The sequence below is a fragment of the Bidens hawaiensis genome, unplaced genomic scaffold (assembly GCF_021521415.1).
Source record: "Bidens hawaiensis isolate Kalapana, Puna unplaced genomic scaffold, B.hawaiensis_p1.1 tig00002123_1, whole genome shotgun sequence".
NCBI lineage: Eukaryota > Viridiplantae > Streptophyta > Magnoliopsida > Asterales > Asteraceae > Bidens > Bidens hawaiensis.
Window position 1 is genome coordinate 1,277,022 of NW_027491112.1, and position 14,939 is coordinate 1,291,960.

The 14,939-nt window shown below is 35.2% G+C and overlaps 1 protein-coding gene across 1 annotated transcript; it reads left to right on the top strand.

Moving 5' to 3' along the window:
* The first annotated feature begins 2,765 nt into the window (after positions 1 to 2,765).
* On the top strand, positions 2,766 to 14,369 carry LOC143607025 (R-linalool synthase QH5, chloroplastic-like). The gene is made up of 9 exons (XM_077082616.1): positions 2,766 to 2,996; positions 3,146 to 3,416; positions 3,941 to 4,071; positions 9,024 to 9,025; positions 12,505 to 12,744; positions 12,838 to 13,056; positions 13,235 to 13,373; positions 13,459 to 13,707; positions 13,872 to 14,369. The coding sequence occupies exons 1-9, from the start codon at positions 2,766 to 2,768 to the stop codon at positions 14,157 to 14,159; spliced, it is 1,770 nt and encodes a 589-aa protein (XP_076938731.1). The 3' UTR covers positions 14,160 to 14,369.
* The last annotated feature ends 570 nt before the right edge of the window (positions 14,370 to 14,939 follow it).

The following is a 14,939-nucleotide window of genomic DNA, read 5'->3' on the forward strand; positions in this document are numbered from 1 at the left end:
TCTCCCTAATCATGCGCCGCCTTTCCGCGTCGTCGTGTCGGAAAAACGGGCGGTTGCCGGAAAAACGTGTTTTACACCGTTTTTCGCCCCGATCGATCCAGATCCGAGCCAGGGTGACCCCTAAGCTTGTCATTCGATCGACTTATACCCGATTCCATTCAAATATCTTGACTTTAACTGTTGAGGGAGTCGGTTAGTCGTTTCGCGACTAGATCTAGTGGGTTTGGGTCTATTCAATATTTTAACATCATTACCTCGGATCGATGCTCGGTTTCCTCTTGGGTTCGGCTGGAGAAAGAGAGAGATGAGAGAGAGCTTAAGTGTGTGTTTTGGATGATGTATGGAATGTGTGGAAATGAATGGATAAATGAATAATTATAGTATATATATATATATTTATGGATCATGGGTCATGGGTCATAGGTCTAAGCCCATAGTCTTTCTTTCTTCCTTACTAATCCAAGTCCATTAGCCACATTATTTAACCCAACACAAGTCCAACTCATAATAATTAATATTATTATTTTATTAACTAAAACAGGAAACGAGATGTTACTAAATGAGGTGTATCTTTATTTATTTTTTTTATTTTAATAATAAGTTATATTGCATGATCATTCACACTAATTCAATAAGTTACTTTTCATCGTTGTCCTAATTTAAATATCCAATGTCAGTTAGTTAATATTAATAAATCACCTTTTATTTCATTACGGAATAGGTCATGTGTACTGGGTGAAATTGGGTGAACTTGGGGTGGAACACCGCCCCTGGGCGAAATTGGGGCGAAATGAGCGGGGGCTTGGGGTATTTGTCGCCAGGGATGAGATTGAGTTTGTTATTATTATTATATTACTAGTGTTATATATATATATATATATATATATATATATATATATATATATATATATATATATATATATATATATATATGTTTAAGTTCAAGAAAGAAATGAAATTATTACGAGAAACGCGAGAAATGAATATGAGTCACTAGTTTTATTTTAGGTTTTAAAGTTTAAATATAAATGAAAAAGATATAAATGTAACAATAAATGCGCACACTCTTTCCAATTAATACAACTAATATAACCATAATAAATCTCTCTCTATTTAATATATCTATATAATTTAACTAAAATAATTAAAAAGATAAAAACACTAATTTAGTTTTCATAAATAATAAAAAAAATATCATACAAATGCGTCCATTAAATATAAACAATAAATATACAACCTACACTTGTATTGAGAAATAAAAACGTACAATATACAAAAAAGCATACAACTTACATATTAAATTCGACATTAACAATTATATAAACTACACAAATATACACATATCCTACACGTGTGTAGGTTATATGTTATTGTGTAGGTTGTATATTTCACATTTAATGCAAACATATGTAAGATAGGTTTTTGTATTATTCATCATTATGTAACTACGTGTTGTTGGATATTGATAAGTTGAGTTGGAAGAAATTGGTTTTAAATAGAAAATTCTTTTAATGTATGAATAAATTGTATTTGTATAGGATAAAGTTTTCATGTGTAGGATATATGTTTTCGTGCGCGTGTATATTTTATTGATGATGAATTTTGTGTGTATGTTATATGTTTTCTTATTCTCAGAACAAGTGTAGGCTATATATTTTTGTGTATGTTGTATTTTTTTGTTGATATTTAATGCTAACACATGTAAAATTGTTTTTTATATTATCTATCAAAATGTAACTACGTGTTGATGGATATTTATATATTGAGTTGGAAGAAATTTGGATAGAAAGAAATTTTAACGTATGAATAAATTGTACTTGTGTAGGATAAAAATTTGGATAGAAAAATAAATGAATTCTTAATATTTTTCAATTATAGTAATTTGATTAGTTATATTAATTTAATAGATATATTAATTGAAGAGAGAGATGCATTTATAGTTTCTTAATTAATCTTGAAGCTTTTAAAACCTAAAATAGCCCATATTTATTTTTCACATTTCTCGCAGTAATTTCATTTCTCTCTTGAACCATCCCATATATATATATATATATATATATATATATATATATATATATATATATATATATAGGGTTATACTAAAAAGAAGTAGTTTCCTAAGAAGACTAGGAATAAATCATAGCCCTTGGATAATAACAATCAATGGTTAAGATTTAAAATTACTAAAAACCGTCATAGTTTCCTAGATTTACTCTTTCAGCACTATAACCGACGTAGTTTCTTAGAATTGTTCTTTCACCATATTTTGTAATGCCACTTGTCAAATATCTATTGGTTCTTACCATTTTTAGGAAACTCTTTCTTTTTATTTGAACCCTATTATATATATATATATATATTACTATTTGTAGCCCCTACACCATTACACTTCAAAAATAAATTCCCACACCTTACTGACTGGACGGCACACAACGCAAAACGCCCCAATTTATAGTCCATCCACTACGCATAGCGTTAATGGTGCAACTTTCATTGAGACCTAAGGATGCATAAACAATATTGTGGAGATATACCACAATTATTCTCCATTGTACCATTATTAGGAAATACCTTTTTTTTTCGTAATAAGCTAAATATTATATTAATCCAGTCATCACATGCAATTTTATATTATTTATGTTGAATGCATGGTAATATCATAAGGTCTATGAAGCTTAATTTTTCCAATGGGTAACAAATATAAATCTCGTTCTACATGCATGTTAATAGCAACTCAAACAAACCTTGTAGATATCTCGTTCAAGATGGCTTCAATGTCTTCTTTTTCTTGTTCAGTTCTCCATTGCAAAATTTATCATGAAACATTTAAACAATTTGAAACTCGGAAGGCACTATATTCATCAAAATCCACATCAAAGTCGAAGGTTATTGTGAAGGCCATCACGACGGTTGAACCCGTTTCTAGACGATCAGCAAACTATGCGCCATCGTTATGGTCATTTGATTATGTTCAATCACTTTCTAGTGAATACACAGTATAATTATGATTTTATTTCCATTTACGTGTTCTTTTAATTTCTAGCAGTATTTATGATGCACAATTATGCTTTATTTTTTATTTACGTGTTCTTTTAATTTCTAGCGGTACTTATGATGCACAATTATGCTAATATTAAACATTTAGGGAGAAGATTGCAAGGCGAGAGCGGATACATTAAAGGATGCGGTAAAAATGATGATACACAAGGTGGCAAGCCCATTGAGTACCCTAGAGTTGGTTGATGATTTGCAGAGACTCGGTATTTCATATCATTTTGAGGATGAAATAAGAAATCTATTGGAGGTGATTTATAACAATCACTACAAAACTCATGACCAGTGGAATACAATGGATTTGAACCTTAAAGCCCTTGGATTTCGACTACTAAGACAACATGGTTTTCAGGTTTCTCAAGGTACAAACTTATTAAAGAATTTGTAATCACATTGAACACACTTAAAGCTTTAATATAATCTAAAAGAAACAATATTTGAAAATGCCTACTCAAGTCCCAGATCAATAATCAAACACGAACTAAACAAATAACTCTTGTTTATATTAATCTGAAAATATAACTCAAAGAACTTATTACAACTCTATCAAACCCTAACTCGGTTTGACTCTTGATGAATTCTAACTTGGTTACATCTTGTGCATGTCTCTAGATGAACCGTAACTTGGTTACACCTCACACCACGCATCTATAATGTCTAACCAGTTTATATAGACTAACCTAACTTGCTAGTCAAGACATTACCTATTATATTTACAATACAATTAGGAAACATATTGTAATTAGGAAATATAACCAACTGTGACCTACTTGTCAATATTGGTCCCTCAAGTTCACTGACTTGTGACTTGGAGTCTGAAATTACTTCCAACACCTACTACTAACATCGACTAACAGTAACGTTTATTTTACTTCTTTATATTTAGATATATTTCACAACTTTAAGGAAAAGACTCAAGATCTTAAGCCACACTCACAAGAGGATATGATCGGAATGTTGAATTTGTACGAGGCTTCGTATCATTCATTCGATGATGAAAGCATACTTGACGATACTGTTGGAATATCGTATGCCCGAGACACATAATTAAGTTAATGTGGCTAGTTATGTTTGATCCAAGTCGGGTCATACCCAATAACGAGTTAGACACACACCAATTATGTATTTGTTAAGATAAGATCTTTAAGACAAATACAGAACACGACACTTTCAGAAAATCGGGTTTCTGAATGATTACTTGAAAGTATTAAATAATTAATTGGTTAATTTATTTATTCAAATAATTATTATTGGAATGATTATTTAACTATGTATTCTTTTATAAAATGGTTTATAAAAGATGGGGTGTTTATATATTTTATAAAGTATAAAATATATATATAACATAAACAAAAAAAAAAAAAAAAAATAATAAAATATGTTGGGGCCGGTTTTGGGTGGGCCCCACACCCCACCAACTTGGTCAAATTGTCAACATGCAAAAGGAGATGGAGTGTGGACTTGGATATAACTCTACCCTATGTATGCATGTGATGGATGATAATTTGGACAACACTTTCAAGTAATCAAAAACACCAAAAAACTTTTTTTCTTTTTCTCTCTACCTCACGGCCAAGAAGGGAAGAAAAAAAGGGGGCTCGGGTTTTTCGTGTTCAAGCTCCCTAGCATAGCTCGGTGCGTGTTGGAGGCTCGGGGTATAATCGGTTTGAGGGTTTTTCCTTTGAAAGTCTTGCATTCACATCATCATCTTCTTCAACCATCCACCAAACTCTTAAAGGGTTAAGATTGTAAGTGTTTACATACTTTGATAGTTTAGTTATTCCCGTATCATTTGATCCTAGCTTCGGGTTTCTAGTAAATAGATTATTGGTAATCTTGCAATGAATAAACTAGGTTGTTCATATGGTTAGTTTGTCTATCACGTTTCCGCATTAATTATAACTAGTTAAACGGTTAACTAAGTTTGTAAATTCCATAGAAACCCAACAAATGGCATCAAGAGCCGGGATACGGGATACTAAGCTTCGGGTTCTCGGTTTTTATTTTCCCCTTGAAAGATTTTATACAAAAATTAACATGCATGATATTTTTGTATTTAATCTTGCTATCGTTTTTGGCTAAGTTCAAAAAAAAAAAAAAAAAAATATAAAAACCGGGCTAATGGGCCGAAGCCCATTTCGGGTGAAATTTGGGCCGAAGCCCATTTTTGTTATTGGGCCGGGCCCATAAGTTTTATTTGGGCCGAGCCCATGTAAGTCATTTGGGCCGAGCCCATGTAATTTTGTTTGGGCCGAGCCCAAGCAGTTTTTTAATTGGGCCGAGGCCCATAATCTTGTTATTGGGTCGAGCCCAAATGGGTTGGGCTAGGCCCGATAAAGGCAAGGGGTTTTGGAACGGGTTCCTATGACATATCGGGTTATGTTTGTTAGTACTAGACCGAGCCGTAGACCAAATGGATGTTTTGTTTGTGATTGATGGTTGTGATTGTAATTTATTATTCAAAGTATCGGTTTGTAATAATTAATTAGGGGCTATTTTGTAATTATTTATTCATATGGGCATGTAATAAATAGGTAATTTGTAATATCTTTATTTTATAGAAAAAATGTATTAGGACATTTAATTTTGTAAAATTAAAGAAGATTGCAAAGTTGGAAGTTTGGGCCTAATTGGGCCGGGTATGGTCATAATGGGTTTCACAAGCCCATTAAGGGATTCAAGCCCAAAAGGACCTAAGCCCACCAATTGAGCCCAAGTGGAAGCTTATGGAAGCTAAGGCCCAAGTTCAAGCCCAATGGATCACAACAAGGTTGAAGAAGATGCTCGAAGCATTTGGATGCGGGATCGAGTGGGAGCTACAACATCCATGTGTCATGTGTCCCTTAGGATTGGACCTAAGACACACACTTGTTTCGGCTAACAAGTGTGGTCTAACTTAGTGGCTCGTGTCTAGTATATATTGTGTGTATGCTTGTTGATTGATTGTTTGATTGTGTGGTTGTTAGATATTAGGATATCAACTCCGTCACATAGAATTAATTAACAAAGCATAAAACGGGTTCTAATAATTATCGGTAATTACGTGACACGTAGTTTAATAAAATGGAATTATTAACTAGCCGTCTCACGCCCATAATAAAAATGGTTTTATTATAAATTAGTTTTGAAAATGGTTTCAAAATCATGTTTCTAAATGCATGTTAGAACATGATTTAAAGTTTTATATCTAGAATTATTAAAACTAAAAATCCCTTTAAAATTAAGGATAATAAGTTAAACACCATCCTTTTGTATAACACTTAACATATTAATAAGCTCTTAGTGGGAAAAAGGTCACCTAACCGCATAGAGTAAATTAACATGTTGAGGTAATATTGGCATAAAATGGGAAAAAGGTCACCTAACCGTTTGTATGTTAATATTACAAGTTGATACAAGTAGGACGACTTAAATTAGAACCATGTGAAGAGGGTCACCCAAGCATGGGGTCTAATAGGTGTTGATGGGATAAACATGCCAACACGAAATATGATTTCGAACCGGTCCCATAAATTCTAGAAGTTGCAAAAGGGTTTGCAATTGTTATGAATAACTACCTTGATAAACCGACAATGGGAAAAAGGTCACCTAACCGGAGTCGGGTTTATCGTTGGATTCTAGATTTTAATTATTAATTATATTTGTATATATAAAAAGGGTATTAATAATTAAAAGGTAAAACACTAAAATGAACTTAATTAAAATTCTGCAGATGGCCGCACACGTCGACGACAACATAATCCCTAACGTCCAAAACGTATCTCTCCGATCTATTCTCGCTAAAGACCGTCTTAACCACAATAACTTTTCGGATTGGTTCCGAAATTTAAGGATTGTTCTAAAACAAGAAAAATTATATCATGTTTTGGAAACACCTATCCCCGAAGAACCGGAAGAGGGAACTGAGGTCGAATACATGAATTGGGTCAAACTCACGGAAGATTCCATTCAAGTATCATGCCTCATGTTGGCGACTATGGTTCCCGAAATCCAAAAGGATTTCGAAAACCATAATGCGTACGACATGATTACTCAACTTAAGGAAATGTTCCTTAAGCAATCGAGAGTGGAAAGGTTCGAAACGGTTCGAGCCTTACATGCATGTAGAATGGATGATAGTCAACCAGTTTCATCTTATGTACTTAAGATGAAAAGTTATATTGATCGGCTCACTAAGCTCAATTGTCCCATCTCAAATGAGTTAGCAACGGATTTGATCCTTAACTCTTTGTCGAAAAGGTTCGACACTTTCGTGTTAAATTATAACATGAACGGGTGGGACAAAACTATTGGAGAACTTCACTCAATGCTTAAAACAGCCGAGGCGAGCATGGGCAAAAGGGTTTTACCCGTGTTTGCAATCAATGAAGGTAGATCCAAGAATCGATCTCAACCCAATCTTAAGGCTAAGGTAGCTAAAAGGAAGGGTCCCCCTATGCATCTTAAGGGTAAGGGCAAATCACCGGTTATGGCAAAGAAACAAAAAGTTGTGGAACCAAGGGGTCATAAGGATGATCCTTGTTTTGGTTGTGGGGAGACCGGACACTGGAAACGCAATTGCCCGGTCTACCTAAAAGAGCTAAAAGACAAGAGGAATGCGGCGCATACCTCGGGTAATGTCTTTATGATTAATGTTGAGCTAAATCTTATTTCTTCTAACACATGGGTATTGGATACCGGATGTGGAACTCATATTTGCAATTGGTTGCAGGGGTTCAAAAGGAATGAAGACTTGAAGAAGGGCGAAGTGAATCTTTTCATGGGCAACGGTGCAAGAGTACACGTGGTCGCTAGAGGAGACTTCACTTTATCACTTCCAAGTGGTTTGGAAGTTGTTTTAAAAAATGTTTTGTATGCTCCTAGTTTGACTAGGAACATTATTTCTGTGCACCTTCTTAGACAATGTAACTTTGACTTTAAATTTGTAGGATCGGAAATGCATGTGTCATCTAATGGTATCTTTTATTTTAAAGCTGTACCAAACAACGGTATTTATGAATTGGTTCATGATAATACCTCAAATAGCTCATTATATCAAACTTCTACTAAAAGACTCAAAAAGGGTTTGAGTGATTCCTACATTTGGCATTGTCGCCTTGGACACATAAACAAGAATCGTATAAACACTCTCCAAAAGAATGGTCTTTTGAAAACAAACGAGTTAGGTTCGTTTGATGAGTGTGAATCTTGTATTCAAGGCAAGATGACCAAAGAGCCTTTCAAAGGTACAAATGAAAGGGCTAAGGATTTGTTAGGTATCATACATACGGATGTATGCGGACCTTTCAAGCCAACTAGTAGGAATAGTGAAAGGTACTTCATTACCTTTACCGACGATTTTAGTCGATATGGGTATGTTTATCTAATGAAACACAAACATGAAGCCTTTGAAATGTTCAAAGAATTTCAAAATGAAGTGCAAAATCAGCTCAACCGAACAATCAAGGTACTCCGCTCCGATAGAGGAGGCGAATACCTAAGTGATACCTTTCAAAGTCATCTTAGAGATTGTGGAATTATTTCACAGCTCACTCCTCCTGGAACTCCTCAACATAACGGAGTATCCGAGAGGAGGAATCGAACACTGTTGGACATGGTTCGATCAATGATGGCACGAAGCTCACTACCGCCATCATTTTGGGGATATGCGCTACTCACAGCGGCTCGTATTTTGAATATGGCCCCGACCAAAAAGGTGGATCGAATACCCTATGAAGTGTGGCATGGAAAGGTTCCATCCTTTTCATATTTAAGGATATGGGGATGCATAGTTTATGTTAAACGTGACACCCCAAATAAGCTTGAGGCTCGATCCATCAGGTGTGTCTTCATAGGATACCCAAAGGATGATATAGGATATATATTCTATGATCCTAGTGAACAAAGAGTGTTTGTTTCACGCAAAGGATACTTCTTAGAAACTAGGTTCCTTATGGAAGGACCTAGTGAAAAGAGAGTGGAACTTGAAGAGGTTCAAGAATCACTGGATGATACACAGTTGGTCGATACTAGCTTTCAACACGAGGATGTTGAAGATGATCAAATGGTTGATCATACGCACGTTGCTCGCAGATCTAGTAGGGTTAGTCAACCTCCCAAGAGATATGGATTTCTTGTGGATGATTGCTACTTGATTGATTCGGATGAACCGATCTCCTACAAAGATGCTATGTCACAACCTGATTGTGACAAATGGCTTGAAGCCATGAGCGCCGAGATGCAATCCATGCACGATAACCAAGTTTGGGAATTGGTTGATCGTCCACTTAACTCCAAACTGGTTGGATGTAAGTGGGTCTTCAAAAAGAAGACCGATATGCATGGAAATTTAGATACTTACAAAGCTCGACTTGTCGCAAAAGGTTTCACGCAAACTCAAGGGATTGATTATGATGAAACCTTCTCGCCAGTCGCGATGCTTAAGTCGATCAGGATATTGTTTGCCATTGCAGCTCATTTTGATTATGAGATATGGCAAATGGATGTCAAGACCGCTTTTCTAAATGGATATCTTGAGGAAAATGTCCATATGGTTCAGCCTGAAGGTTTTGTCGATCCATCTAATCCTGATAAAGTTTGTAAGTTAAGGAAATCAATCTACGGATTGAAACAAGCATCACGGATGTGGAATCATCGTTTTAATGAAGAAATCAAAGCGTTTGGTTTCGTCCAAAACGGTGATGAGGCATGTGTGTATAAATGGGCTAGTGGGAGTATAATCATTTTCTTTATTTTGTATGTCGATGATATACTTTTATTTGGAAATGATATACCAAGTATGGAAAACGTTAAAACGTGGTTAAGTAGTCGTTTCTCAATTAAGGATCTTGGAGAAGCGACATATATCTTGGGAATAAAAGTCTATAGGGATAGACAAAGGAAATTGATCGGACTCAATCAAAGTGCGTACATTGATAAAATCCTAAAGAGGTTCAGGATGGAAAACTCTAAGAAAGGTTTGGTACCTATTCCTAGAGGAACCGTGTTGAGCTCATCCCAAAGTCCTAGCTCTAAGGAAGAGCAGGATAGGATGAAGCATGTTCCTTATGCTTCGGCAATAGGATCTATTATGTATGCAATGATGTGCACCAGACCGGACGTCTCGTATGCTTTAAGCATAACGAGTAGATACCAGCACAACCCAGGTGACAGTCATTGGATGGCTGTCAAGAATATATTAAAATATCTTAGAAGGACTAAGGATATGTTTTTAATATATGGGTCTGGTGAGGAGGAACTCGTCGTAAAGGGTTACGTGGATGCGAGTTTCCAAACTGACCGAGATGATTCTCGGTCACAGTCGGGATATGTCTTCATTTTGAATGGAGGCGCTGTCTCTTGGAAGAGTTCGAAGCAGGATGTTGTCGCGTTATCCACTACAGAATCTGAGTACATCGCCGCTTCAATGGCAGCCCAAGAGGCTGCATGGATGAAAAAGTTCATCATGGATCTAGGGATTATCTCTTCCATTCAGGAGCCCCTAGAGATATTCTGTGACAATGAGGGTGCTATTGCACAGATCAAGGAGCCTCGTGCTCATCAGAAAACGAGGCACATTGAGCGCAGATTCAACTACATAAGGGATGAAGTTGAAAAGAGAAAAATATGTATTCATAAAGTTCATACCGATCAAAATATTGCGGACCCACTCACGAAGCTCCTCGATAGGCCAAAGCATGAGGGTCATGTTTGTGCATTAGGACTTCGGTATTCTAGTGAGTGGATTTAATCCGTGTTTAGTGTTTGTTTAAGAACGAATGTAATGGGTATCTCATGAAATTAATTAAGTTTTAATTATTAAATGAGTTATGTTCTATTTTTGCATGTTTAATCCATGAATGACTTATGTTGTTCTAAACGTCCGTAGTCGATCATGCTTGTGGGAACAAGTATGAAGGTAAGACTATTATGAACCCGGATTGGTTGATATTCATGTGATGAATATAAGGCATAGGTTTGTCACCAAGGTTCATAGATATTTGTGGGATACAAATATTGGACATGATCCGCTCTCGAGGATCACTGCATGGAGTTAGTGCAACTGATCATAAGTAATCCTTGAGTAAAGGCGAGTATCATTGTGTCCTTTGACCTGAGATGCATATTGGATCTGACCTTTCATCAAGTCTGATAACTTGACTCTCTTCTTTGTTTTTCGGTAACACGATGACATAAAAGAAAGAGCTCAGATATCATACGAGATGTCAACAAGGATGTATGCAGTCAAGATGGGATTTGTTCCTCTTATGTGTTGAGAGCTTAGATGTCTAAGGCCTGTTAAGTTAAATCAATGAGAGAATGATCAATCTATGTCTCTTCGATTTGACAGGACATCTAGTAACAAAGGGAAATAATGATAAGACTTACCTATATCATATCAAGTATGGACTTGAAGGGGATGATGTTATTGAATGGCACTTAGTCAAACATACTAGGGGTGGTGACCTGTTGTTAGGCGGTATTCACCATTAGCATTAACTTCCTATGAGTCTCGTGCAAGTGGGAGATTGTTGGAATATCGTATGCCCGAGACACATAATTAAGTTAATGTGGCTAGTTATGTTTGATCCAAGTCGGGTCATACCCAATAACGAGTTAGACACACACCAATTATGTATTTGTTAAGATAAGATCTTTAAGACAAATACAGAACACGACACTTTCAGAAAATCGGGTTTCTGAATGATTACTTGAAAGTATTAAATAATTAATTGGTTAATTTATTTATTCAAATAATTATTATTGGAATGATTATTTAACTATGTATTCTTTTATAAAATGGTTTATAAAAGATGGGGTGTTTATATATTTTATAAAGTATAAAATATATATATAACATAAACAAAAAAAAAAAAAAAAAAATAATAAAATATGTTGGGGCCGGTTTTGGGTGGGCCCCACACCCCACCAACTTGGTCAAATTGTCAACATGCAAAAGGAGATGGAGTGTGGACTTGGATATAACTCTACCCTATGTATGCATGTGATGGATGATAATTTGGACAACACTTTCAAGTAATCAAAAACACCAAAAAACTTTTTTTCTTTTTCTCTCTACCTCACGGCCAAGAAGGGAAGAAAAAAAGGGGGCTCGGGTTTTTCGTGTTCAAGCTCCCTAGCATAGCTCGGTGCGTGTTGGAGGCTCGGGGTATAATCGGTTTGAGGGTTTTTCCTTTGAAAGTCTTGCATTCACATCATCATCTTCTTCAACCATCCACCAAACTCTTAAAGGGTTAAGATTGTAAGTGTTTACATACTTTGATAGTTTAGTTATTCCCGTATCATTTGATCCTAGCTTCGGGTTTCTAGTAAATAGATTATTGGTAATCTTGCAATGAATAAACTAGGTTGTTCATATGGTTAGTTTGTCTATCACGTTTCCGCATTAATTATAACTAGTTAAACGGTTAACTAAGTTTGTAAATTCCATAGAAACCCAACAGATACTAGAGACTTCTCAGCAAAATATCTCGAAGAAAATAAAAACAAGATGGATGAGATTATATCATCATTAGTAATCCATGCTTTGGAGCTTCCACTACACTGGAGAGTGCCAAGAGTAGAGTCAGAATGGTTTATCAGAGTATACGAGAAAAGAAGCGACATGAATCCCGCATTGTTGGAACTTGCCAAGCTAGATTTTAATATGGTCCAAGCTGTTTACATTGAAGATCTAAAAGAGGAATCAAGGTATCATTTAATATGGTCTAGCCTTTTACACATTACATTTTATAAATATTCAAGGACCTTTTAATGACAAGAGTAAAAAACTATGAATTATAGGTGGTGGAGAAATACAAAATGGGTTCAGAAGCTCAGCTTCATACGAGACAGCGTGGTGCCGAGTTTTCTGTGGACCATTGGTTTTGGTTACCTGCCTCACTATAGCCTTGGTAGGAGTTCACTCACAAGGTGTGTTGCTATGGTTACCGTTATAGATGATATTTATGACGTGTATGGCACTTTGGATGAACTTCAACAGTTTACTGATATAGTAGACAGGTACATGATAATACACTTAGAATTAGTTTCATGTGTGTTCATTCACAAATATTATAAGAACTGATTAAATTAATACACACACACATATATATATACTATCTACTTGATTATCATAATTAACACGTTAATTTAATTTGTATTTTTAACAAAAACCCTATATTATATATATAATCAATAGATGGGATATTAATTCGATTGAGAAACTCCCGGATTATATGAAGACGGCTTTCTTCGGATTCTACAACACAATTAATGAGATCGCATACAACACACTGACAGAAACAGAGATTCTCATCCTTCCGTACTTTATAAAAGCGGTAATTAAATTATCTTTGATCTTTAACTATAACAGTATTATGTTTCATTTTTTATATGTAACTATTCTTTTTGGAATATATATAGTGGGCGAATTTATGCAAGGCTTACCTAGTTGAAGCACGGTGGTACTATAGTGGATATAAACCAACACTAAAAGAGTACTTGGATAATGCTTATATATCGGTAGCTGGTCCTCTAGTACTCGTGCACGCTAAATTTGCAACATCAGTTGGTGCGACCCAAGAAATCTTGCAACGCATGGAAGAATTTGATACTTTAGATCGCTACTCATCACTAATCTTACGATTGGCAGATGACCTAGGGACATCCACGGTATGCATTTTTTATTAAGTAGTATCTAACTATCTATATATACTTAGTATTAGAATATTTTAGGTAGACAACATCATTCATACTTTCTTTACCAAAACTTATTTCAAATTTGAAAAGGTTTACAATATAATAAAAAAACTTACACATTCTCTAATACCTTAAAGGATGAATTGGCTAGAGGCGATGTTCCAAAGTCGATCCAGTGTTACATGCATGAGAGTGGTGCTACCGAAGAAGAAGCTAGAAAGTACATCAAAGAATTGATTGCAGACGCGTGGAAGAAACTTAACAAAGAGCGGATGCTTGCTAATACTCAATTTTCACGAGAACACATCGAATATGCATCAAACATGGCTAGGATGGCACAATTCATGTATGGCAAAGGAGATGGGCATGGTCGTCCCGATATAACTAAAGCTTACTTATCATCATTGCTTTTTAGTCCAATCTAAGTTAGGGACAAAATAATCAAGAATGTGTATTTTTCATCGGAGGTGAAGCTTTACTTATAAAATAAGATGCTAGAGTGCATCCCAGTATAACTTTTGAAATGTAATGGAGTTGGAGCAGTTGTCTTTGTATTTTCAATGCATTTTAATAAGTATTAAGTTTGTTGAAGTTGTTTAGCTTGTAACTACTTTTTAGTCATTTAAATCAATATATGGGATATCAATGCGATTGAGAACCTCCCGATGTATTTGAAGATATCTTTCTTCAGATTCTACAACATGCTTAATGAGATCACATACGCAGGCCCGGCTCCGAGAAAGCAAAAAAATTTTAGGGCCGAAGACGAAATGTTTTTTGGGCCTTAATTAAAAATGAGTATTTTGTTTGTTTAAACAATTAAATTTTTATATATGTTTACTTGGTTATAATTTGGGTTGTGTAAAAAATTTTATATAAAAATATGATTAAACATGTCTCAAATGAGACTTGAACCCATAACATTTTGGCTGAGAGTAAAATGCCTTTGCCACTAGACCAAGCTAATAGTCATATAATTAAGTTTAAACATTAAATATACATATTGTTTTTAATAAAAATAAATATAAGTTAAAAAAAAATTTCGAGCCTAACGGGATGTCGAGCCTATGGCCGTCGACCACCCCGCCACCCCTATGGGCCGGCCCTGCAGATACGAAACATTGACAAACATAGAGATTCTCATCCTTCAATACTTTATAAAAGCTACCATTAAATTATCTTTGATCTTTAACTAGATAACATAA